Source organism: Nelumbo nucifera, chromosome 3, assembly GCF_055504915.1.
Source record: "Nelumbo nucifera cultivar China Antique chromosome 3, China Antique-T2T, whole genome shotgun sequence".
NCBI classification, from domain to species: Eukaryota; Viridiplantae; Streptophyta; class Magnoliopsida; order Proteales; family Nelumbonaceae; genus Nelumbo; species Nelumbo nucifera.
In genome coordinates this window covers 96788708-96814731 of record NC_142651.1, presented here as the reverse complement: position 1 = coordinate 96814731, position 26024 = coordinate 96788708, and the positions used below count along the sequence as shown (strand labels likewise).

Sequence of the window (26024 nt, the reverse complement as noted above, 5' to 3'; positions counted from 1 at the left end):
AAAAATAGAGAACAACTCACTACGATCTTTCATAAGATAAATCCATGTCATCCTTGAAAAGTCATCAACAAAGATTACAAAATACATATACCCATTGTATGACACCACTTTAATTGGACCCCATACATCGGAATGAACTAAAGAGAAAGGACTTGAGACACGACTATCAACTCTTGGACTAAATGAGACTCTATGATGTTTACCCAATTGACATGACTCACAATCTAATGATGAAAGATGACTCAAGGAAGGAACCAGTAACTTCAAGGCCTTGAGAGAAGGATGACCAAGTCTGTAGTGCCATTGAAGAGGAGTAAGAGATGACTGAAAAGCTACTAAAGGACCACCACCATCAAGGTAATATAATCCACCTGCTTCATGCCCTCCACCAATCTTCCTCCCCGTCTTGAGATCCTGAAACACACAAGAAGAAGGGTAGAAAGTTACAGAACAATTAAGAGACTTGGTTAGTCTACTGACAGACATAAGGTTAAAAGGAAACTTAGGAACATATAAAACAGATGATAATGGCAAGGAGGAGAGATTAACATCACCAACACCACAGATAAGAGATGTAGAACCATTAGCAAGTGTAACTGTTTGAGGTGTGGAGGAGTGGGAAAGGGAAGAAAATACATCATGAGTCCCAGACATATGGTCCGAGGCCCCGGAGTCAATGATCCAGTGTGAGTCTTTGGAAGCTAAGCAAGCCATACCTGAATGGGCAAGTGTAGCGGTGTTCTGCTGAGATGTTTGAATGAACTGCTCATATACTGCACGTGGTACACTCACCATTTCCTTCTCAGAAGCACAAGTAGATGTGGAGGGGATTGGGTCAGTTTGCTGACTTTCAATAATTGTGTCACTACCCTTAGTCCTAGCATGGTTAGCCCAAGTGTTGGGTGCACCACGCAAATCATAGTAGAAATTAACTGTGTGCCCCTCTAAACCACAATGTATACACTTTCTCTGAGTATTACTCCTTCCTCTTCCCCGACCTCCCCCTGAGTCTCGGCCTCCAATCCGACCACTAGCCCTGCTAAACATGTGACCACCACAGTTGCTTGGGAGTCCACTCCTGACACCACCACTTCTATTTCCACGACCACCCCCTTTAGTCACTACCAAACCAGATCTGTCAAAGAGAGAAAAATGTTCTACCGACTCAATGGATGTCCTCTTAAGACGAGCAAAAACTTCTTCAAGTGAGGGAAGAGCAGATCCTCCCAATATTTGTGCTCTGACAAGCTCATACTCAGCCTTCAACCCCACAAGAAACCTTGTCACATCAAGCTGCTCACGTTGTTGTTGTTGGATCTGAACATCTAATGTTAGAGGATGATACACATTAAGCTCATTACGAATGTTCCTCAAACTTGCATAGTACTCTTCTAAGCTTTGACTCTCTTGCTTCAAATTGAAATACTCTTGGTACAACTGATACACCCTAGTTGTATTGTCTTGTCCAGAGTACAACTTCTTAGCATGATCCCAGATTTCCTTAGCTGTATCTAGGAACATGAAGTTCACACTAATCTTTGGTTCCATGCTGTTCCAAAGCCATGTCATTATCTATGCATCTGCTTGTTCCCAGTCACTGAACCCAAGGGAATCAGAGGGAGGTTTCTCCTCTCTTACATGTTTTACCTTCCTCTTGGCCTTCAAGAACACCTCCACAGATTTTGCCCATGGTACATAATTCTCACCATTCAACTTGATGGATGTCATTTGAACACTTAGATAGTCTGGAGAAAGCATGACACCTGTTTTGTTATCATTCCCATTTTCAAATGAAGCCATCTTAATTATTTCACCTTCAAATATACAACACAACCTCACACTCTTTCACAAGACTTATCTCACTTATAACACCACCAATTCCTGCTTCTTTAAATACACATTACACACCACACACTAAGGCTGAAATCACTCAGTCTTCACATCAAACATCTGGGCTGCACACTGCAGAACCATTCACCATCAACACACTAAGACTGAAATCACTCAGTCCTCACATCAAACACTTGGGCTGCACACTGCAGAACTGATTACACACAAGGTATAGGAGATCACTTTTAAATATTTTGAAACATAGATACACCAATCACCACGACACAACCACCACCAATCTACTGCTGTTGTGAACTTCAGCAGTCGACAACTCTTCTTTCAACATACATACGAAGAGAAATGCAGAGGAACACGACTGAGATGCATATCAGTCACACTGAGCACCACCACAACCGACTTTTGAAACAAAAAAAAAAAAATTCAGTCCCTTACTTGGACAAACAACAGTAGTGTTCATACCTGTCCACATTCAGCCCTCTTCAATACTGAATAGAGGGTTTAGTATACCACTCCAACGACCACCACAGCAACGACCAGAGGCATCCTCACCTCCAGGCCCACAAAACGACAGCTCCTTTTCAGCCCCTTATCGAACCTCCACTCAGGTCAGTCGAAAAGGAAGAAGATGACTGTGAATGTTGGCGGCGAACCCAGAAAGAGAACAGCAGCAAGAAAGAAATGAGGATACGACCTTACAGCTCTGATACCATATTAGTAAACCCTAGCAGATTCTAGGTTGAAGTAGAGAAGAAGAAAGAAAAGAGAAAGAAGAAGAAGAAGAAGAAGAAGAAGAAGAAGAAGAAGAAAGAAAGGTTCGGCCAGTCTAGAAGAGAGTCAAAAATCATACTCCCCTAGCTGACCCACTTGTATTTATTCAAAAACATAGAGTTACAGAAAAAACCATTTTTTCCCTCATAGAAGATGGGACACAACTTAAACTCAGATACAATAGACCTTTCACTCTCAAGCAGATAATCCAAAATGACCAAAATACCCCTGACTTGAGCATTCTAACAGTTTTAATATCTTTTCACCAGCTTTTCTAGGTCTAGAACAGAAGCGGTACTTTTCTTCTTCATTTTCTTCTTTTATTTTAGTACTTGTTCTCATCAAGCAACATTACAAGAAACACAAGCACAAAAGTAAGTGCGGAATACATAAAACCAAAAAAACTATTTCAGAAGGGGTAGAAATTCATCGGCTTCTTATTTTTAAATTCCATCACCTAGGCGCCTAGGCGACCATGGTCGCCTAGTCTCGCCTTGGCATCTTTAAAACTATGATAGAGACTACCAATAAGACTTATGGGCCTAAAGTCTTTTGGAGTTTTAGCCTCTCTCTTTTTGGGTACTAGAGCAAGGAAGGGACCATTCGTGTCTGGTGAAATTTTCCCTTTACAGTGGAACTCAAAAAACACCTCCATCAAGTCAGCTTCTAAGATCTGCCAACAATCTTGATAAAAAGCTATAGAAAAGCCATCAAGACCCGGAGTTTTGGCTCTCTCCATTGAGAAAACTGCTTCACTAACCTCCTCTACAATGAAAGTCCTTTCAAGTAGGGCAGCTCAAGTTTCAGGCACTCTAATCCGATACAAATCTTCCAAGTTTAGGTGACTGTCACTTACAGCGGAAAAAAAATTGATTTAAAATGATCCACAAGACACTTAGAAATTTCCTCCTCCCAGTTTGTCACCCAACCTTCAATCTTAATGCTGGTAATTAGATTTTTCCTTCTTCCATTTGCCAAAGAGTGAAAGAATTTTGTATTACCATCTCCTTCCAAGAGCCATTTACATCTTGAATTTTGTCTCCAAGAGATTTCTTCCTTCCTTAGGATCCCTTCTAGTTCTACTTTTAAGTTCCACCTCTCTGTTCTATCCTCCTGACTACATTCTTTTCTAGCCTCCTTTTGATCAAGCTCCTCTGTCCTTTTCAAGATTCTTTCATTTAACTCCTCCCCCATTTTGAATCAAATATTGTTCATGAACACCTAATAAAATTTCACAGTTCCTTTCCACACAATCACTCTGTAAGACACGAAGAACTCTCTAGCAACCCACTCGAATTAAACTGCCCCATACTTGCTTAAGATGATCGTTCTCCAAAGTGCCTCTCACTCTAACACAAACATCCACCCCTTTTCCTTCACGAAGACACCTCCCACTTCACTAAATGAAATTTGTTTTCCCACTATCATCAAGAGATTCAGATTGGATTGGATACTTTTCAATTATTTTTCTTTGAACAATAATGGAAAATACAGATTTGAGTATTCTGGTATGTATACACAAACAAGTGATGATTTGTGCAGGTAACCTGAAATTCATGATGCTACTCAGAGTTTTGGACTAATGGGAAGTCATTCAGTAGATTACTAAGAGAGAATTTCTGGTTTTTTTTCGATAAATATTTCTGGTTTAATTTTTTATACCTGGTAATTATAACCACTCTCAAAAAATCCACTTTTCTTCACTTGGTTTGGCCCAATTATGACAGCTTTGATGTTTTCTGGGTATGAAACACTAGTTGGCATGATTTTTTGTTGAGTTAAAGGTGCTGTATCAGCATTAGTTTCTTAAATGTGGAAGTTTCCTGTAAACTGATTATGAAGGTGTTAGTGTTGCTACCTTTGAATTATATTTACTTTAGTACAGACATATCTGCTGATAATTTGACCTTTGGCAGGCATTTGCCTAGAGTAACATTTCAAACCATAAATGGCACCTCTGAAAGAGTTAAGGGTCATAAACATGCAGAAATAGAATCTTTCCACTAGGCAGATCTCTGTGTTCTAAAGAAACAGTAGACCATGAAAATTTTAGTTGTATCCCAAGATTGAATTCTTTAGTCTGCTTTTCCAGGAGTTGTGTGCTTATATACCACTAAGGCCTCCTCAATACCAACAAATACAAAATAAGAAAAGGCCAACAGAGGGAGAGACCTCCACCCCCCTCCAAACAACCAAAGCCCTGCTGAGATAAACACCTATATTCTGCTCTCCATCCCCTCCCCCTTCCCTGCACTCTGCACCTGCCATATTCCCAAACCTTTCATGATGGTTGTTGACTACTACACATCCTCTTTTTCTTCTTCTTTTTTGCTAATATGTGCACCTTGCCAGTTGCCTCCCCCCCTTTTCTTCCAATATCACCACCCCACACTTCATTCTCCTCATTGCTATAAAAAAGCCAAAAGCCTCCTCTCTTCCAACTGCCTAAAGTATTTTACTTCTTGTTTGTGACCCCCTGTCAAAAACCAATTCCATATCACCAAAAATTGCAACTCCTGCAACAAGGAGACAAAATCCACCTAACCAACCCCCACCAGCATTGCTTTTTGGCTCCCCCCCCCTAACTCCACAAATCTAGGATGAATAAAGCTCCACTATGCTCAGTCCACTTTTATAACAGGAGCGCAATTACTTTTGTTTCATGAAATGAACTCACCAAATGGTGTCAAAGGAAAATTACCATTGGGCACTCATCTTTGTCACAACAATGGCACATCTCTTTTTTGTAGCTATTATGAATATTGCATATAGCACATGGAAGCCCCTTTATCTTTCGTAGTTGGAGGCTGATTTTTCTTTTCTTTTTCCTTTTCCTATAATTCTTGTATGTTTTCTTCCCTCTCTCTATTAAATTTCTCATTGCTAGTTAAAAAAGTTCAGATGAAAGCTAGTTTCTTATGCAAATAAATTTAAAAAAAAAGATTTATAACCGATATTCTTGGGGATTCAGTAAATGCCATTAAGAGGACAAAAAAGTTGGGTTGGGTCCATGGAGACTGATGCATTACCAAATGAAATTGGAGATAACCTAAGCGCCTTCAGAACCACTTTCATTATATTCCTAGTAAGATGGACTTGATTCCTGCTGATCTGTGTAAAGTAGATATGCAAAGTTCTTTTTTTTTATGTTGGGATGGGGAGGTTAAGTGGTAGCCCTGTACCTATCAGGTTTTCTCTTTTGAGGATGAAAGTGCAATATACTATATGCATGTGTGCATCCTCTCAAATATTCACCACCTTTTTAATTAATACAATCCAATTTACCTTCTTCGGGAAGTGATGAACCCAATTTACAAAACAAAAATGCATGTATAATAAAAAATATCCAAGAAGACCTGACTTGGAAAACATCATACAAGGAATGAGCTTTCCACCACTAAGAAAGGTTAAACTATAATGGATGCATAGAACTTAAATTCTAGAACCTGTACTAAAGCAATTTGATGTATATATATTAACCCTTCTCACTTAAAAGAAAGCCTTCTCAGCATGTGCAGCTGGGTCCTAAATTTGGAAGTAGAGCATGAAGGGATACCATGAAGTAAAAAATAAGGAGAGAAAGACAAGAACAGATTTCTGGCCACTCCAAGGTTGAAGTTATTTTGTAAAGCCCAATGAGGTCTGCCACCATTCGGAACATATTGGGGAACCCAACAGGAAGCTGATATACATAAAGCAAGACAATGTTGAAACCTGCATACAATAGAAGAGGCCTCCACCACCTTCAAACCCATAGATGTAAGTGTAAGTCATCAAAATGACCAAAATCAGATTGGAACAATAAATACAAACACTGACAAGGAAAAAAATTTTCTACTAGCAGGTAAAAAGGAAAGAAGGGATTTCAAAGAACTTACCTAAAAAGGCCAAGAAAGTTGCTTGTTAGAGACCAATCAACAAGGCCAACACAACTACAAATAAAGAATGGTAGGGAAGCCCAAGAGGGACGACTAATTCCCACTACCAGCTGAATAACAGGCAAAAATAAGCAACATGCAACTCTAAGATGAGAACCTTCAAGGAAACAAAAGAAGAAATTAAAATAAAAATGGACACGTGTTGCTGCAAAATCACTAAAAAAAATTAAAATTCAAAAAATGGACACATGTTTCTGCAAATTAAGATTAACAATGGATAAAAACCCAATCTTGGTATGCCACAATAATGGTCAAGTGAAAACAACTTGACCCTATCTAGGTAAGTTGTATATTGTTATAGCCTGACAAAATTGCAGATGTCATATCAACTCAGGAAAGCTGAACCATTTGGTAATTTTTTCCCAATTAATAAGGATATTTCTTCATTTGCATAACAGTATGGGATATTTCATAAAGGACATGCTAGACAAACTGTGGTCAATACCAGCCTCTTTACTTTAAATACTACAACAGTGAAATGTCTTCTTTCATTTTATGATCTACCACTTTGACAACTTAATAAGTTCCCAAGGTAACTGTTACTATAATTTTTGCATTCCTACTCATGGGAAAATACCACATCTTAGTCTAAAGATGAAATTCCCAAGTCCATTTGTGAAGAAATTCTAAAGAACTGCATGAATAAGCACAATAAAAAGAGAGGGGGGGACAATATAATCAGGTAAAAGATATTGAAGACTGCAACTGCTACATTAACAAACCTAAACTTTCAACACATGATGAAAAACTTCCCCAACAAGAATCTCGCCATGGAACCAGACCAAATCTATTTCCATAGATTTCAACCGTAGCAACAAAAGCCACTAATAGTTGTATGACCAAGAAGTTAATTATAGATGAAAATCTTGAGTTCTGGACACTGCAAAAAAAAAAAAGGTAATATGCACCAGAGCATTTCGTTTAAATGAAGCAAAATTTGTAATAAAAGCAATACTACCAACAACTGGAAGAAAAAAAAAACAATTCCTGATTAAAAAATAACTAGAAAATAAATTACAAAGAAAGAAAACATAAGAAAGAGCTTTCACCTAACATATCCAAGCAACTTGGCCCACCAAGCATCTGCTATACTCCATTTATCCCCCTCAATAGCCCAAATAATATAAAATATTGCTTGGGACAGTATAGCAAACAGTGAGTAGATAAGAATATACCATGATACAAGATAACGCCTCTGGAAACCAAATCCTAATCATGGAAAAATGGCAGTTGTAGTCACTCAGAATTTAGAATACAAATATAATCCAACCATAAATGACAAACAGATATGTTTCAATTATCTTGCTAATCAAGCCCAAGTGATCAACTACTGGAAGCAGCTTACCTATTTTTGTAGTAGTAAATTGAATGCCAAGAAAAGCTACCAAATCAACCAAAGAGATCAAACTCCAATTGGCTAAAGCAGCTGCATGAAATGGAAGAAGAAATTTGAAAACACAAAACAGGGGAAAAGAGATATCTGCATTTATCAGAAGCAAATTGCACATAGTGACTCTAAAGAGGGAATCCCACTAAAAGATCTAACACCGAAAATCTACAAATCACTATACCAACTCTAAAAAATAACACATTTAGCCATGAAAGAACTGGTAGTAGCAGATCCAGTTATTTTTTGAAAATTTGCCAGATTATCAATCAAGGCCTTTACCAAGTTGACCCATTAAAATGAGGTTCCTCCAGTATTTGAAAAAATAGAAAACCGGAGATCCGGCATCTAGCTACTTGCCTAGTGGCAATTATACAACAGAAGATGTAATCCCAACAAAGATTCAAGTCAATGTTTTCTGGATGGAAGGAAAGGGTTTCATCAACAGCCAGAGTAAAACCTTTACCAGATTTTATCATATTCTTTGTTTGCACTGTTTCAACAATCACAAATAGTTTAAATAGAAAACCCCTAGAGTAAAGCAAGTTGTAAATCCACATGCCATTTGCTAACCACTTGACCATATGCAACTGGTATTTGGGAGTTTTCTTTTCTCTCTTTAGTTGCAGGTGGAATCCTTCAATGGACATGGATCATTTTTTTCCAAGATTCATTCTTCTCCCCACCTAAGAAGAGAGGTTGGATAATGTGGAGATGCACCAGGATAGCAAAGTTTTGGAGACTATGAGTAGAAACTCTAGAATCTTTCAAGATAAAGCACATACAAGATCATTGAAAAAATCATCGTGAAAGCTATAAAACCCAGATATCTGTACAAGGGTGCCATATTGTGTCAGATAAATCAATTTTTAGCATAAATTTCATATCTAATACCATCTTAACGTATCCAGGCAGCATATCATGAAATCAGGTGATTGTCCCCATCAGAGAGTGGAACCACTAAGTTGAATTTTGGGGTGCAGTTTAGGTAACCGAAGGTACTCAGGCATTGAAGATTTTTTAGAGACAGTCAAGGCACAATACCTGTACTTAAAATCTATTCGAGGCCTATTGGTTATGGCAACTCAATTTGGGCTGAGGCACTAACAGCATTGCAAGGTTTAAGAATGGAAAAATCTCTCAAATATAGTAATTTTGTGTTAGAAGGCGACTCTAAGGTGGTAATCAGATGGATCAAAAACAAAAAATGAAGGTCCTTGGATGTACAGACACATCTTAATGAGTAGTGGAGCAGCTGGCTACAAAAATGGGAGTTTCAACTGGGTAAAGAGATCAGCAATGGGTTGAATGATACATTAGCTAGGCAAGGGGCTCATGGATTGAAGGTACTTTGTGAAAAGTGGCTAAATGGGGGGTGGATGGATGGGGCTAGCCTACCAAAGAAAGGATAACTGGAATACTGGATCAGCAAGTGACTTTATAGTTTTTTATTTTTTTTGAAAAAGGTAAAGTATTATTGAGAAAGAAATACACACAAGAGGCTGAGATCAGTCCCAGAACAGGCTGACTGATCTATTCAGCAATTACATAAGCCATCAAGACAAAGAAAAAAGTACATCTGACACATTATTTCTAAAATCTGCCACCACAGACAACCAAGAAATCAGCTTGCCCACTAACTTCTGGGTTAAGTCCTCCAGACTTAGAAACTTGTTACTAAACACCCTTCTGCTCCTCTCGGTCCAGATACACCAAATTACAGCACTTGGAATCATCTTCCATAAAGTCTTCTTTTTCTTGCTCAAGCCCAAGATATGCCAGCAGCATAACAGCTCTTTTACTGACCTCGGCATCACCCAACAAACCTTCAAGAAGTTGAAGAAGTGGTTCCACAGCTGAGCAGAGAATGGGCAGTGAATACACAAATGATCAAAAGATTCAGCACTGCACCCACATAAGCTGCAAGACAGGTCCAAAATCTGAAATCCCCTGCTCACAAGGTTCTCCTTGGAAAGGCATTTATTAAGAGCCATAGTCCAAACCAGGAAACTGGCTTTAGTCGGACTAATGGGATTCCACACTTGCTGAACTGGGAAATCAGGAACACCCTCCTACCAAGCATAGCAGCCAAAGATTTAACTGAAAACATCCCATCAGAATTCCACTTCCAAAGCCACTTATCCTCCGAGCTATAATCCAACTCTTGAAACTGAAGACAGGTCAGGAGATTCACTGCCTCATCCACCTCCCAATCAAAGTGACTTTGTAGTTATTTATTCTTTCGCATCAAATCAATAACATTTCAGTTACTGGTCAAAATAAAATAATCACAAACAGAATACAAATGACATGTGCATGCAAACACGCTCTGTATTTTGGAGTTGTGGCCATCTTATGCTTAACTCAAAGAAGGCTTTTCATAATAATTTGGGATTGACAAGGTTAATCTTACTATACGAGCATGGGATAGTAAGTGGAAAAAGAGAATTTGTGCACAATTTCTATCGTTTAAGTTGGTTTCTTTTTGCTTAATGGAATCTTACTAAGGAAAGTTCAAAATTTCAAGCTCACCCTCAAATACTTGGAGTAATTCCAATATTCAGGAATGAAGATTAACATGAGACTGTATGAGATAGCAGACTATAATATAGGCATTGATGAATGAGATGACACATGGTGTGTGAGAACATGTGTGAGAACATGTAATGGTGTAATGGTAAAATCTCAGGCTGGAATATGTGTGAGAACATGTGTGAGAACATCAGTGAAATATGAGAACATGTGTGAGAACATGTGTGAGAACATCAGTGAAATATGATAGGGGCCATTACTTAGTGTAATGGTAAAATCTCAGGCTGGAATGTGTGAGAACATGGGTTCAAGTCTGAGGGTTGCCACTTCATGAGAAAAAATGCCAAAGGTTAGGACCATACCCAGTCTACCCCTTCCAAGATAGAGGGCAAAGGATCCACATTATTGTTTTACTATTATTGCTACCACATTTCTATTATTTATTTCTCCCATCTAGTTCATATGCCAAGACAGGTACTGCACTTACTTATTCCACATCTTTTTGCCCATAGATTGTAGACTCTGGGGCTAATGCCCATATGACTGGTATGCCTTCACATTTATCCTCATACAAGTTAACCCCAGGGAAGGGCAAGATTACTGTTGTTGGTGGATCTCAAACCCCTATTTCAGGTCAGAGAGAGGTCAAACTCACTCACAACCTTTCTCTTGGATCCGATCTTCATGTGCCCCAGTTACACAAAATTTGTTTGTTAGTTTTCTTACAAAATCCCATAATTGCTCAGTGACCTTTTTTCCTACCCATAGTGTTTTTCAAGACCTGAGCACCGGGAAGATGATTGGAAGTGGGCATTAAGATGATGGAGTCTACCTCTTAAATGGACCTTCAGAGCATGGATTGTCAAGATAGACTGAGTTTTGTTCAAATGTGAAAATGATGTAGAGATAGTGAGAAGATATAGCCGCAAGGCTATTTTTGTACTTTTACCATCTTTTGTTGTACACATATTTTATGTACTCTTTATTTTGTACAGTAAGGGCAGATTTGTCATTTTATCTTTTTTAATATAAATATCTCCTTTAGGGTGTCAACAGCCACTTAGTGACACACCCACCGATCTGACTCTAACATGGTATCAAAGCAGGTCACAATCTGATCTGCATATAACCTCTTCATAACCCTTTTCTTTTCTACTATCTAGAGTACTCCCTGACACTATTTGGGAGGCTCTCGAGTGCTCTGGAATCCCTTATCTGAGGCTGCATTTGATCAGAACTCTACACACTTTTTCTGCACTGTTGCACCATCAGATTTCTCTTTTTTGTTGGATCTCCTTCTAGAGGCATCGGATCAAGCTGAAAATTCGGATCTAGTGTCACCTAGAGCAGATCTACGGACTCTAATTGGTTTGGTTTGGATCAGAGATTTAGAAGGGTTTTGAGCCACTTCTGAGTTCGGCATACCCTTACAGTTTCCTTTTCTGGACATCAGCTGAAAGCCTGAAAGGTACCTCTTTCTTCTGATTTGAACCCTAATCTTTGTTTAGAAGTGTGGTTTTCTTGCTCTTGTGATTCAATGGCATCAAAAATGATGGAGATTCTCCCTATTAAGTTTAATGGTACGAACTATGCACTTTGGAAATTTAATTTTCAATTTCGTGTGGAGGCAAAAGGTCTCTGGGGATATCTGGATGGATCTGTAGTTAAACCTAATGATTCAGACATTAAGGGTCTTATCAGTGGAGAATTGATAATGCGAAAATTGCATCATTTTTTTTTGGAAAAGGTGAGGTAATTTTATTCAAAAAAAGAGAACAAACAAACAGAGCTCAGGCCAAGGAAAATAGCCTGAGAACAACACAAGTTACAAGCTCCAATAGGACTGAGACCGAAATAAAAAAGGCAAGTTCAGGTCCCTGAAGCTTGCGCACTGCTCTTTGCACTAGTTCTTCAGGACTTTTAACTCTATTACAGAAAATTTTTTTTGTTCCTTTCAGTCCAAATGGACCACAAAACTGCTGCAGGAATGGTCCTCCACACTAATTTTCCTTTCTTACTTAGGCCTTTTACTTTCCAGCAGTACAGTAGCTCCTTGACCAACCTAGGCATGTTACGAAATTATAGGCTGTAAATATGTAGTATTAGCCCAATTAGGAATAGCTTGATTATAGGAATTATTCTTTCTTTGATTTTCTTCCTATTTTTGTATTTGCAAGGTTGTATGATTTTCTTCCTTTTTAGTATCTACAAGGTTGTATATATATGTACTACTTTCTCAATAAAAAGACATCAATTTCTTCCAATTCTTGTTCTATCACATGGTATCAGAGCTGGAGACACCAATTCCAATCTGAAACTAATTTCTGGTTTTCTTCCCTCTACTGCCCAAGTGAGCAGCTTTGAATTCTTTACATTGCCCAAGTGAGCAGCAGCTGCGATCTCTAGGTCACCCATTCCGAGTGACATCTGCATCTCACCGCCCCTACCAGTGGAAGCGGAATCCCAGATCGGCCTACCCACCTTCGCCCATCTCTTCTTCACTTCGATCGGGAGAGGGCTTTCAAGTCTGCAACAGGTCGGCGAGCAGCACAGCAGCCTCGGTGTTACTCCTATGGTGTTTGTTTGCCCATCAGGAAAGTCTTTCTTCTCTGTTCTTTTTATACAGTTGATATTTCGGTGCTACCAGTTGTGGTTTCTTGCTGTTTGGGTGTTGCATCTGTTGTCGATTCTGTTTAAGTGTGTTTTATTGGCTTTGCTGGTTGTTAAAAGTTTATTTTCCTGTGTTTATGATGGCGGTTGAACAAAAGAACTTGGCTATGCCTAGTGTTATCCCCATTCTGTCTAAGATCACTGAACAAAAACTAAACGGAACTAATTATTTAGACTGGAGTAAGACTGTTCGTTTGTATTTACGAAGTATCTCTAAGGACAACCATCTGACTAAGGACCCTCCTACTGATGAGACCCACACTGAATGGCTAAGGATTGATGCTCAATTGTTTTTGCAAATCCGCAATTCTATTGAGAATGAGTACGTCGGTCATGTCTCTCACTGTGAGTTTGTACAAGAACTAATGGAATATTTGGCTTTTTTGTTCTCTGGTAAAGAAAATATTTCCCGTATTTTTTATGTTTGCAAGACATTTTATCGGGCTGAACAACAGGATCAGTCTCTTCAGACCTATTTCATGAATTTCAAACGCACTTATGAGGAATTGAATGCCTTGTTACCTTTCAGTACTGATATCAAAGTTCAACAGACTCAACGTGAACAGATGGCTATTATGAGTTTTCTGGTTGGCCTTAATCCTCAATTTGATGGTGTTAAGTCACAGATTCTGTCTAATCCTGAGATTACCTCTTTAAAAGAGGTCTTTACTAGGGTTCTTCGTACAGATATTGGTTCCCATACCTCACCTGTACAACAACCTAGTGCACTTGTCAGTCAGAATAGTGGATCAACTGGCCGGTCTCGTTCTCATAATAGTAGCAGAGGTGGCAGTAATAGTGGTTGGAATGCTGGAACTCAGGCCACATGGGGAGTAGTTTGCTACTATTGTCATGAACCAGGATACACTAAAAGGACTTGCCAGAAATTGCTAAAGAAAAACCAGAAGTCTTCTGGGTCTCAGTCAGCTCATGTTGTAACTACGAGTGATGCTTCTCATTCATCACCAAATCAGACCATTACAATTTCTGCAGATGAGTATGCAAAATTTACCCAGTATCAAGAGGCATTAAAGAACTCCTCTCAGCCCATCATTGCCCTTGCTGAGTCAGGTAAAACCAATACATGTCTTCTTTCTTCTTCCTCTCAGTGGGTCATTAATTCTGGTGCAACAGATCATATGACAAGTAATCCTAGTCTCTTTTCCACTTTCCAATCACACACTTTTCCTTCTTCAGTCACCTTAGCAGATGGTTCTATTTCTTCTGTCCTTGGTTCTGGCACTATCAATCCCACACCAACACTTTCTTTGTCATCCGTATTGAGTTTACCAAAATTTTCTTTTAATTTGGTATTTGTTAGCAAACTCACTCGTACTCTTAACTGTTGTATCTCATTCTTTCCTGACCATTGTCTGTTTCAGGATCTTATGACGAAGAGAATTATTGGTAAAGGACGAGAATCAGGAGGTCTGTACATTTTGGATACCCAAGAACCTCAGACCATTGCCTGTTCCAGTGCTTTATCTTCGTTTGAAGCTCATTGTCGGTTGGGGCATCCATCTTTACCTTTGTTAAAGAAGTTATCTCCTCAATTTCATGATGTATCTTCTTTAGATTGTGAGTCTTGTCAGTTTGCAAAACATCATCGTCTATCGTCTGTTTCTCGAGTTAATAAAAGGGCTAGTCATGCTTTTGAGTTAGTACATTCAGATGTTTGGGGACCTTGTCCTATTATTTCTAAGACTAGATTTCGATATTTTGTTACCTTTGTGGATTATTTTTCTCGTATGACTTGGCTTTATTTAATGAAATCTCGTTCTGAGTTGCTTTCACATTTTAAAACCTTTTGTGCTGAAATAAAAACCCAATTTGATGTGTCTGTACAAACATTGCGAAGTGATAATGCCAAAGAATATTTCTTTGATTCCTTCTAGACTTGCATGGCTCAGAATGAAATTCTCCATCAATCATCTTGTGTTGATACTCCATCTCAAAATGGAGTGGCTGAGAGAAAAAATAGACATCTTCTTGAAACTGCCAGGGCTCTTTTATTTCAAACACATGTTCCTAAACAGTTTTGGGCTGATGTTGTTTCTACAGCGTGTTTTTTTATTAATCGCATGCCTTCCACTGTTCTAAATGATCAGATCCCTTATAAGATTTTGTTTCCTAATAAATCTGTGTTTCCTGTAGAACCTCGAATCTTTCGATGTTCTTGTTTTGTTCGTGATGTTCGTCCGCAGGTTTCCAAATTGGAAACCAAGTCATTAAAATGTGTCTTCCTGGGATACTCTCGTCTCCAAAAAGGGTACAGGTGTTTTTCTCCTCTCTTGAACAAGCATCTTGTGTCAGCTGATGTTACATTCCATGAACATCTTCCTTTCTTTACTGCTCCATCTACACCTGTGTGTCCACAAGAGGATGATGATCTACTAGTGTATCATGTCACCGGTCCAGACGCTAGTGTTGTTCCAATACCCCCACCACCACCTTCTCAACCAAAACTACCTATTACTCAAGTCTATTCTCGACAACCTAATCCTCCTGTGACAAGTCCGGCACCGGTCTCTTCTTCGTCATCGGATCCAATGCCCAGTGATATTGATCTACCTATTGCTCTTCGGAAAGGTAAACGTCAGTGTACTTATCCAATTTCCTCTTATGTTACCTAAGATCGTTTGTCCTCTACTTCTTGTTCGTTTGTTGCCTCTCTTGATTCTGTAGGGATTCCCAAAACTGTTCACCAGGCTTTATCCCATCCTGGGTGGCGTGATGCCATGCTTGAGGAAATGAATGCCTTGACTGAGAATGGTACTTGGGATCTGGTCGATTTACCTGCTGGTAAGAAAGCAGTTGGATGCAAGTGGATCTTTGTAGTCAAATTTAATTCTGATGGATCAGTGGCTCACCTGGTGGCCAAAGGCTATGCACAGACATATGGAGTGGACTATTCTGATACTTTCTCCCCTGTGGCAAAATTGACTTCAGTTCGATTGTTTATTTCTCTGACAGCTACATATGATTGGCCACTTTACCAGCTTGATATTAAAAATGCTTTCCTGCATGGAGTTCTTCAGGAGGAGGTTTATATGGAGCAACCACCTGGGTTTGTTGCTCAGGGGGAGTCTAGGAAAGTTTGTCGTCTTCGAAAATCGCTGTATGGACTAAAACAGAGTCCTCGAGCTTGGTTTGGAAAATTCAGTCAAGCAGTAGAGAGGTTTGGGATGAGGAAGTGCAAATCTAACCATATTGCTTTCTATAAGCAGTCCACATTTGGCATCATTCTACTTGTTGTATATGTAGACGATATTGTTATCACTGAGAGTGACACGAAGGGAATCTCATCCTTGAAATCCTTCTTGCAGAGTCAGTTCAATACTAAAGATTTGGGGCACCTAAAATACTTCTTGGGGATTGAAGTGGCAAGGAGTAAAAGAGGCATTTTCCTGTCTCAGAGGAAGTATGTTTTGGACCTGTTAACAGAAATTGGGAAACTGGGAGTCAAACCATGCAGTACTCCAATGCTTCCTAACCAGCAACTCACAAAGGATGGAGATGCTTTTGATGATCCTAAACGATATAGAAGATTAGTTGGAAAGTTGAACTATCTCATAGTGACTCGTCCAGACATTGCTTACTCAGTTAGTATTGTAAGTCAATTTATGTCCTCTCCTACAGTGCATCATTGGGCAACCTTAGAACAAATCTTGTGTTACTTGAAAGGAGCTCCTGGACGGGGGATACTGTATCAGAATCATGGTCACAATAACATTGAGTGTTTTTCTGATGTGGACTGGGCAAGTTCCAAGATTGATCAAAGGTCCACTACTGGCTATTGTGTTTTCGTTGGTGGTAATCTGGTTTCGTGGAAGAGTAAGAAGCAAAATGTGGTGTCGCGATCTAGTGCAGAATCTGAGTATAGAGCAATGGCACAAACTTCGTGTGAGGTTATGTGGGTTTCTCAACTCTTAACTGAGATCGGACTTAAAGTCTCAGTTCCAGCGAAGCTATGGTGCGATAATCAAGCTGCGATTCATATTGCTTCGAATCCAGTTTTTCATGAACGAACTAAACATATTGAGATAGACTGTCATTTCGTTCGTGAGAAAATTCAACAAAACTTGATCTCTACAGCATATGTGAAGACTGGAGAGCAGTTAGGAGATATCTTTACAAAAGCTCTTAATGGAGCTCGGATTTCTTATATTTGTAACAAGCTGGGCATGATTGACATCTATGCTCCATCTTGAGGGGGAGTGTTACGAAATTATAGGCTGTAAATATGTAGTATTAGCCCAATTAGGAATAGCTTGATTATAGGAATTATTCTTTCTTTGATTTTCTTCCTATTTTTGTATCTGCAAGGCTGTATGATTTTCTTCCTTTTTAGTATCTACAAGGTTGTATATATATGTACTACTTTCTCAATAAAAAAACATCAATTTCTTCCAATTCTTGTTCTATCACAAGGCATAACCCAGCTGATGTCCATGGATTTCAGAAAGTGCTCCCACACCTGAGAGGAGATCGAGTAGTGAAGACACAAATGATCTATAGATTCTGGGAGAGAACCACAAAGACCACAAGAAAGATCCAAGATTTGAATGCCACACCTCTCAAGATTTGATCTGGAAAGGCAAATGTCAAGAGCCATTGTCCACACCAGAAAATTGGATCTAGATGGACTTGTTGGATTCCAGATCTTAGTAGAAAGGAAGTCTGTGGAGCCCGAGCTGCATAATTTGGAAGCTAGAGATTTGACAGAAAAATACATCAGGATTCCATTTCCAGCACCAATTATCTTCCAAGCAAAGGTCTATCTTCTGCTTCTGAAGAAGATCCATCAGCTCCATAACCTCTTCCAACTCCCAGTCAAATAAGTTCTTCCTAAAGAGGGGGGGTCCAAATAAAAGAGTCTCCTGAAAAACAATAACTCTCAGCCACTGAGGAATCTTGATTACACTGAAAGAGGAGAGGAAAGGAATCAGCCAGTGGGCCATCCATACACCAAGGGTCCTTCCAAAATTTAATTCTATCCCCTTTGCCAATCTTGACTGAAATTCCTTCCAAGAAAGTAGAGAAATTCTTCATGATGCCTTTCCAAAGGGAGTTACCCCAACTTGGAGGAGGATCCCTAGATTTCCAGTTGCCCCACTCCACCCCATATTTTCCAGATATAAGAGATCTCCACCAAGCATTCCTTTCAGAAGAAAACCTCCGAATCCACTTACTTAGAAGGGCTGAATTAAAACTCTTCAATTTCCTTATTCCTAAATCTTAATCCACCTTCTGCCTTAGAAAGACACATTTGGTCCCACTTGACTAAGTGGATTTGTTTTCCTCTTCCCAACCCCTCCAAAGAAAGTTTTTCTGAAGCTGCTCCAATCTTTTCGCTACTTTGTTTGGGATAGGGAAAAGAGAAAGGGTACTTTTTATCAAACTAACCCTGCCCCCAAAAGAGAGGTATCTTGCCTTCCAGGAACTTAATTTTCTCTCCAATCTTTCAATGATTGGGTCCCACACCGAGGAAGAAACTGAAATTGCAATTCCTATGAGAGGATACAGGACCACCTATGAGATGTATGAGTATCTTGAGAAAAGTATATCAGCAATCAAACACCTCAAGACAGTACCAGATAGAGGTTGACATCTTCTCATATTATCAAGGAGAAAAGAAGGTCTAGGAATATTATGTTGGGTTTATTAACCTTTGGATAAAGTATGAGCTTGTACACATGGGAAAGGATCCATCGGAATGTTGCGTGAAGTATATGAATACTTTAACAGAAGGAAGATAATGCACTTCCTAATGCACCTGAAGCCTGAATTCGAAGTTGTCAGATCTAATATCCTAAGCCGAGAAACACTTCCTGACTTGGATACTATTCTTGGGGAAATTCTGAGAGTTGAAACCAGATTTGCTACACAGACTACTCTGGATGGGAGAAAAGAGTCCAACATTGATACGGTTTTCCCGGCAACAAAACCGAAGGGGAAGAAGGACTTCTCTAAAGCACAGTGTTACAAGTGTAAGGAGTTTGGGCATGTTGTCTCCCATTGCAAGAAAAAAGAATACATGCACCTACTATAAGCAGTTCGGCCATATTATTACTAAATGCCCTACTCGGCCTCAGAAAAGCAGTAGATCAAATCAGAAGAAAGGAAGTTACAAGGCTTATCAGACTATTGTAGATGGATCAGATGCAACGTCCTCCATTACTTATGTGGTTGGCCAAAATGAAACTTCAGGTGGCATGTCTGAAGAACGGATTCGACAGCTCATGTCCTCGGTCATCTCTTCAGCCTTCTCTGCTATTGGTCTACCTGGTAAGTCACCGACCTATTGTCCCTCACCGAATCATCTCTGGTATATTGACTCAAGAAACTCTAACCATATGACAGGGGCCACACTTGGTCAGTGTCCCAAACCCCATCTTCCCAATAAACACATAGTCAATGCTAATGGTAAGAAATTGGATATACTTGGATGTGATGTTTGTATTTTTCTACTTCTAAGTCATCTCCATTTCATTTATCCAAAACTTTATTTGTACCCAAGCTCACCACCAATTTTATTTTAGTTGGCCAACTTGTAGAGGAAGGTAACACTGTCTCATTCACTTCTGATGGTTGTTTGATACAGGACCAGCAAACTAGGGAGGTGAAGGGAAAGTGGCGTAGACTGAGACGACTATTTGCTTTAGAGTTTGAGAAGAATAAGGCTGCACCAGTTTCTACTTCCGGTTTGATTTCTACTACCTCTAGTTTAGAGTCCTTTAATTGTAATAATGATTGGGATTTGTGGCATAAACGCCTTGGCCGTCTGTTTTCTAAGAAACTTGATCAGTTATTTGCTTTTGGTAGTTTAGCTGTTTTTGCTACTTCCTTTAAGAATGTTAATAAAAATTGCATTGCTTGTGGTTTATGTAAGAGTCATATTTTACCTTTTCCTTCTCACTCTGAGCATGCTACAGTCCCTTTTTACTTGATACATAGTGATGTTTGGTCGTCTCCTGTTGCTTCACGGCTAGGGTATACGTATTTTGTAACCTTTATTGATGATTGCACTCATTTCACTTGGCTTTATTTTCTTCGAAAAAAATCTGAAGTTTACTCTATATTTAAACACTTATGCTTATGTTACTACCCAATTTGATGCTCGGATATGTGTGCTAAGATCGGATTCAGGGGGAGAGTATTTTGATGGGGATTTCCAAAACTTACTTAAAACAACATGGAATTCAATCCCATAAATCCTATCCAGGCACCCCACAACAAAATGGGGTAGCAAAAAGAAAGAACGAACATATTTTGAGTGTAGTTAGAACACTTCTACAAGACTCCCATGTACCCTCTTGGTTTTGGGTGGAGGCGGCCAGCACTGCTGTGTATCTCATAAATCGTCTTCCTTCGTCTATCTTAAATAATTATTCTCCTTTCCAATCTTTCTTCCACAAACCCCCAGACCTCTCTATGCTCAGGGTTTTTGGTTGTACTTCTTCTGTTCACCTTCCACCACATGAACACACAAAGCTAACTACACAAGCGGCTCTGTGTGCCTTTATGAGGTACAATTCTGAACATAAGGGGTTCCTTTGTTATGATCCTTCGGCTCAACTCATTCGGATCTCTCGTAATGTAGTTTTACTTGAAAGTGTGTCATATTTTGAACATATTGTAAAATTCCCAACTCCTTCCATTTCCTTGTTGCACAGTTTTGACTCTACAAGTACCTCAAGCATACCAATGCCACCTCCGTAGCAACTTCAAACCTACTTCAGGAAGCAACGGTCTTCTTTTTATTATTAAAAACCCAGAATCCCTTTTCTTCCTTTTGCAGCCACTCCACTACTAGCTTTGAATCACCTTCTATAAATCAACTTCCTTACGTTCATGTCCTTTTCCTTTTGTAGTCCCTCCATGACAGCCCTAACCTCATCCCTTAAGGAGTTGCCTACTCCAATTGGGCCTGAAAATAGTCCAATAATTCTGCCTTCACAATTTCTAAACACCCCTCCAATACCATAGGGACCGAGGTTACCTACACTACTCCCATCAAAGTTCAGCTTGATGTAGTCACTCCTTAATGGAGACCAAATAGGGCATGCATTTCTGATACTTTAAACCTTGGCCTCAACAGAAAACTTGGAAATCATTTACTACTTCTTGCACTTCCAAGAAATGAAAGAATCACCAAGGAAACACACCAAACAATAGTGGATAGTCTGGTGTTCAAACATCCTGCCCATTCAGCATCAACATAGGCAGTCAACTGAGTAGATGAGGAAGATGAAAAGAAAAGTCCATGAGATAAGGTACCTCTGACATATCTGATGATCCAAAGAATTGCTAAAAAATGAGGCTGTTGAGGAGCAGATACAAGTTGACCAACTATTTGTACTGCAATAGGATATGTCTGGTCAAGTCATAGTGAGATAAATAAGGCTGCCAACAAGTTAACAATATAAGGTGGCATCATGTAGTAGTTGTCCATCATCCTTACTAAGCTTCAAGTTGAGCTCCAAGGGCGTACCAACTAGCTTAAGATTCAGTAAGATTGGCCATCTGGGCCAAATCACTAGCATATTTCTACTTAATGACAAAGTATCCCTGAGGACTCCAAGTAACTTCAAGGCTAAGGAAGTAGTTCACTGGACCAAGATTGTTCATCTTGAAGGATTGGCTAAGAAGCTGCTTCAAATGACTAATCCAAGGATATCATCAAGTATCAACATACACCAATAGAAGAGTCAAGCCCTGAGGACTCTTAAGAGTTAAGAGGAATAATCTAATGACCTCTGTTGAAATTCAGCTTCAATTTCATGTACATTGTCCATTGCTTAGCAGCAGTAATGGCAAGAATAAGTCTTACAATAGTCATCTTTTAAACCGGGGAAAAAGTCTCCTCTACCATGTTCCTGTTTATACTTTATACCCTTAAGCAACAGGTCGGACTTTATATCTATTTGAACTGCCATCAGAATTCAGCTTGACAAAGTATACCCAACAACTACCAATGATGGAAGCATCTTGTGGTGGGGGAACAAGGTCCCAAGTATCATTCTCCAATAAAGCCTAAATCTCAAAGTCCATGGCATCTTTCAAATGCTTGACTGCTAAAGCCTATTAGTAAGATTTTGGAATATCAGAAGAAGACAATATAGCAGAAAAGGAGCTATGAGTTGCAAAGAATCCATAGCAATCAGGAAGACGGGACACTTAGGTATAACAACATAAAGGAGTAGGGGTAGGTGGTGAAGGGGTGGTATCACATTGTATTGCATATCATTAGTCTATAAGTAGATTATCCCCAAGAATTCACACTAGGTACAATTGTTTTCCTGCCTCACCTATTTCTTTATATCATGTCATAATTACACTCATATGCTGGTGCACGTACAACTCATCACTCATCTATATATTTAATTTTTTATATCAACATTTAGTTCCCAAATGAAAAGGCAATGCTCACACCGAATTCCTATGAATATGATACATTTCAACTAGGTTTTAAATATATGAGTTCTACTGGAAATCTAAATAATCTAGTGCAGACCGTAATCATATATTTCAAATGATCTTACTGACACTTTCCATTCAGTAGTCATGGATCAACCAAAACCTTAAGGAATAAGCAAACAAGCATGCAGTCATGAAGAACTCATAACCTTACATAAAGCCAAAATAGTCATACCTATTAAAAGAAGCAGAGGCAAAACCAAACCCCCAAGGAAATTCCCCATGACGAGCTTGCCTTGCCAATACAATCACTTGACTGTCATCAACATTGTCACGAATTACAGTGCATTCGGTGTTGGGTCTGTTCATGTATGATTAAAGAAACAAAGAAACAGAAACCCATTTTTGGAAACAAACATCCCTTCCTCGGAGCTACGAGTAAAGAAAAGAACTCAAGACTGGAATTTCTCCCTAAAAGCTCTGCTTCTCAATAAGGACTTGTATGCCTTTCCAGTGTCCAGAGAAAAAAAAGAATAACCAGAAATTTGTTGATGGGTTTTTAAATTAAATTACAAGACTAAAACCCATTTCGAAAGAACACAAATTTTCTTCGTAACTACCAATTTGAACTAAACAACGCGAACTAGAATAAGAGAGGTTTTCGCGCTCTGTATACGCACGCATAAAGAACTCCGAGGCACGGCCACAGCTGGATTTAGAGGGAATGATGGGGTACTAAAAAGGGAAGTAGAATTGGGGTTTTGTATAAATTAATGAGGTAACGTATAAGAGAACTTAGAACTTAGAACTTAGCATCGAAACAGAAAAATGTTGACAAAATAAGAACTCGGAGTTCGAGATTTGGAAAACCGTATCTTACGGTATCTTACGCTAAAACTATTGGGGCGTAATGTGGTGCAGTTGTTAAGGGCTTAAAGCAGATTCTTTCCATATCGAGCTTGCTGGCAAACTATTCATGTTTTGACACGTATGCCCTCGATTAGTATTGTATTTTCTACTTTAGTTTACTTGCATTTACATCCTTTTTTTTTTTTTTACTTCCCATGCTTTGTGGAGAATATGCTTCAGATTCCTTCCCTTGAAGTTGAAGCATCCAGCGCTGGAGAGTACGTCAATCTACAAATTCAGCGTGGAGGTGATCTGAGCAATACCCGGTACCTGCGGTTGCCGGATGATTGAACTGGTTAATCCATCACAAAGCCAGGATTGCTGATCTTTTTCACAATTCATGGGCCGGGCCAGGCTGGGTTCAGGCCGGCCTGTGAATCATACTCAAAAATTGGACGTCCAGTCCAATTATCTCAGATTAAGATGATGTATTTATATAATCGGATTGTATTTGGATTTGCAAAATGCATCTAATCGGATCAGATATGGATTTGATTCCATTCGATCTGATTAAAATCTGAATCTAATTATATTATAATATTTATCGATTTTAATATATAAATTTTATATAATTATTATTAAAATTATAAAAATATATATTTTATATGCTATATTATATATGAATTTATATATAGTAATTCAATGCGAAGTTGGATTAAATCTAAATCTGATCTAAGTCCAATAGGGTTTGGATTCAAATCCGAAGTCTTCAAATCTAATCGGATTAGAACGTACATTTTCAATAATCGGATCGAATTCAAGCTTTGTTGAATCTAATCTGATTGCAGCCCTACTCTAGATCAACAAAACATATTCAGGCCTGAAGAATACTGAATATTTTATATTTATATTAAATGACCTCAAAACCCAAGAAATACTAAAAAGTTTCACTACAACTTGAGAAAATAGAAAATTAACAAAGAAAAATATATTATATATTTTTATTAGATAAAAATATATCTTTTGTTATATAAAATATATTTTTTATTATATAAAATATTATCAATTTAGGTTCAGGCTCGGTCCGACCCATGGGGCTTTCCGAACCATGAACAAGTGTACAATGATCCAACCAATTAAAATTCTAAACCATTTAACCCAAACAACATGTCATGAGTTCAATATTGACTCTCTTTTTTTCAATTTTTTGGTTATTTTGACCATTTCCATCATTAATAAAAATAAGTATTCTTTATCATGTTCATTTTTGTTTAATATGATGAATAATATAATATTAGGGATATGTCCAAGTTTTTACAAAATTTGAGTATTTTTTGAAATTTTTTATATTTTCTCTCTTTATATTTGTTATTTAATTATGACATTACGGGTCACCCATCTCATGTAGATGGTTGAACCTCTAACTTGTCACCTAAACAAAAAAGTGGTTCCATTTCTAGGTCAACTCATTGTTCATTACTAGTCACAATTTCGGGTCTAATTTTCCTAGAACCAATGATTTGGTTAAAACTATTTGACCTGAGTGGTTGAACTATTGATCCATTGAACTTGATCATAGGGTCATGAGTTACATACTACATGTGTATATAAACTTCTAGAGGCCATAATTTTGTGCTTGATTGTGTGTAATAATGCCTTGACCTGCTATTTTTGAAAAAAAAAAAAATTTTGGCATCAAGCCTCAGTTTTAGTATTTTTATAAATAACAAATGTTAAAGTAAAATAATACATATACCCCGTTTGACCTGGATGGTCAAACCAGCAACCCACGATCCAAAGGCAAAAAAGAGTTCAACCTATGGCTTGATTTTTAAAGCATTGGTCAAAAGGGTGCAACCAAGGTTCAAAATTTTGATACATATCATATCGTGAGCTTTTCGATACACCCCTATAGGGGTGTTTTAGGGTCTAACCTTATTTAGGGGATAGACGGGCCCTTAAACCGATCACTCTAAACAATGTTGGAAAAAAACAAAAACAAAAAAAGGATGCAAGCCTCAATATAGTCAGATACAACCCTAGTGACGTATCAAACTGCATTGTTTAGATGTGGCTTTTGTTAGTTTGTAGACCCAACCCGAAGCAGTGTAAAATGTTAGCTCAGGTCAACCCAAGCCTGATCAAGTGATCATGCAGTTTGTTCTCATTTTAGGTTCACTATCCCGGTTATGTTCTAGGAATAGGAGTATAGAACATTAAGTTGAAAGATATATTGGTCATTGTAATGGTTTCACTTCCAAAGCATGTCCGTCGCTAGCTTAAGAATTCAGGTTTTTTGGGTAAATTACACAACCTCCCTGTATTATGAGTCTATGGCAAAGATCCCCTGTACTTTTTTTGCAACAAGCACCTTGCACCCCTAAACTTTTACATTGCAACAAGGACCTTTCGACTGTTAAGCTAGAAAAAATGTTAAATTACCAAAATACCCCACTAACATTTCTCCATTTTTCCTTTTTTGGGGGAAATTCCCGATTAGTACCCTATACTTTGGGCCTAGTGCCACTTTGGTCCCCAAACTTTAAAATGCGACAATTAAGTACCCGAACTTTCAAAGCGTGACAATCCAGTGCCTATCTTTAACTTAC

At 38.6% G+C, this 26024-nt stretch overlaps 1 protein-coding gene across 5 annotated transcripts in view; it reads right to left on the bottom strand.

Moving 5' to 3' along the window:
* The window catches only part of LOC104586869 (piezo-type mechanosensitive ion channel component), a 140016-nt gene extending 116546 nt beyond the window's left edge, over positions 1-23470 (bottom strand). For 3 of the 5 annotated variants that reach the window (XM_010244242.3, XM_088900459.1, XM_010244241.2), the window contains exons 1-6: positions 22802-23470; positions 7903-7983; positions 7607-7766; positions 7280-7437; positions 6498-6654; positions 6176-6362 (exon numbers count right to left, since the gene is read on the bottom strand). In XM_010244242.3, coding sequence (XP_010242544.1) covers positions 6176-6362; positions 6498-6654; positions 7280-7437; positions 7607-7766; positions 7903-7983; positions 22802-22850 — 792 coding nt within the window. In that variant the 5' untranslated portion in view covers positions 22851-23470. Of the gene's footprint in view, positions 1-6175; positions 6363-6497; positions 6655-7279; positions 7438-7606; positions 7767-7902; positions 7984-22801 lie in introns of those variants that run through there. The other 2 variants (XM_088900460.1, XM_088900462.1) reach the window with 2 other exon arrangements.
* Between the last annotated feature and the right edge of the window lie 2554 nt (positions 23471-26024).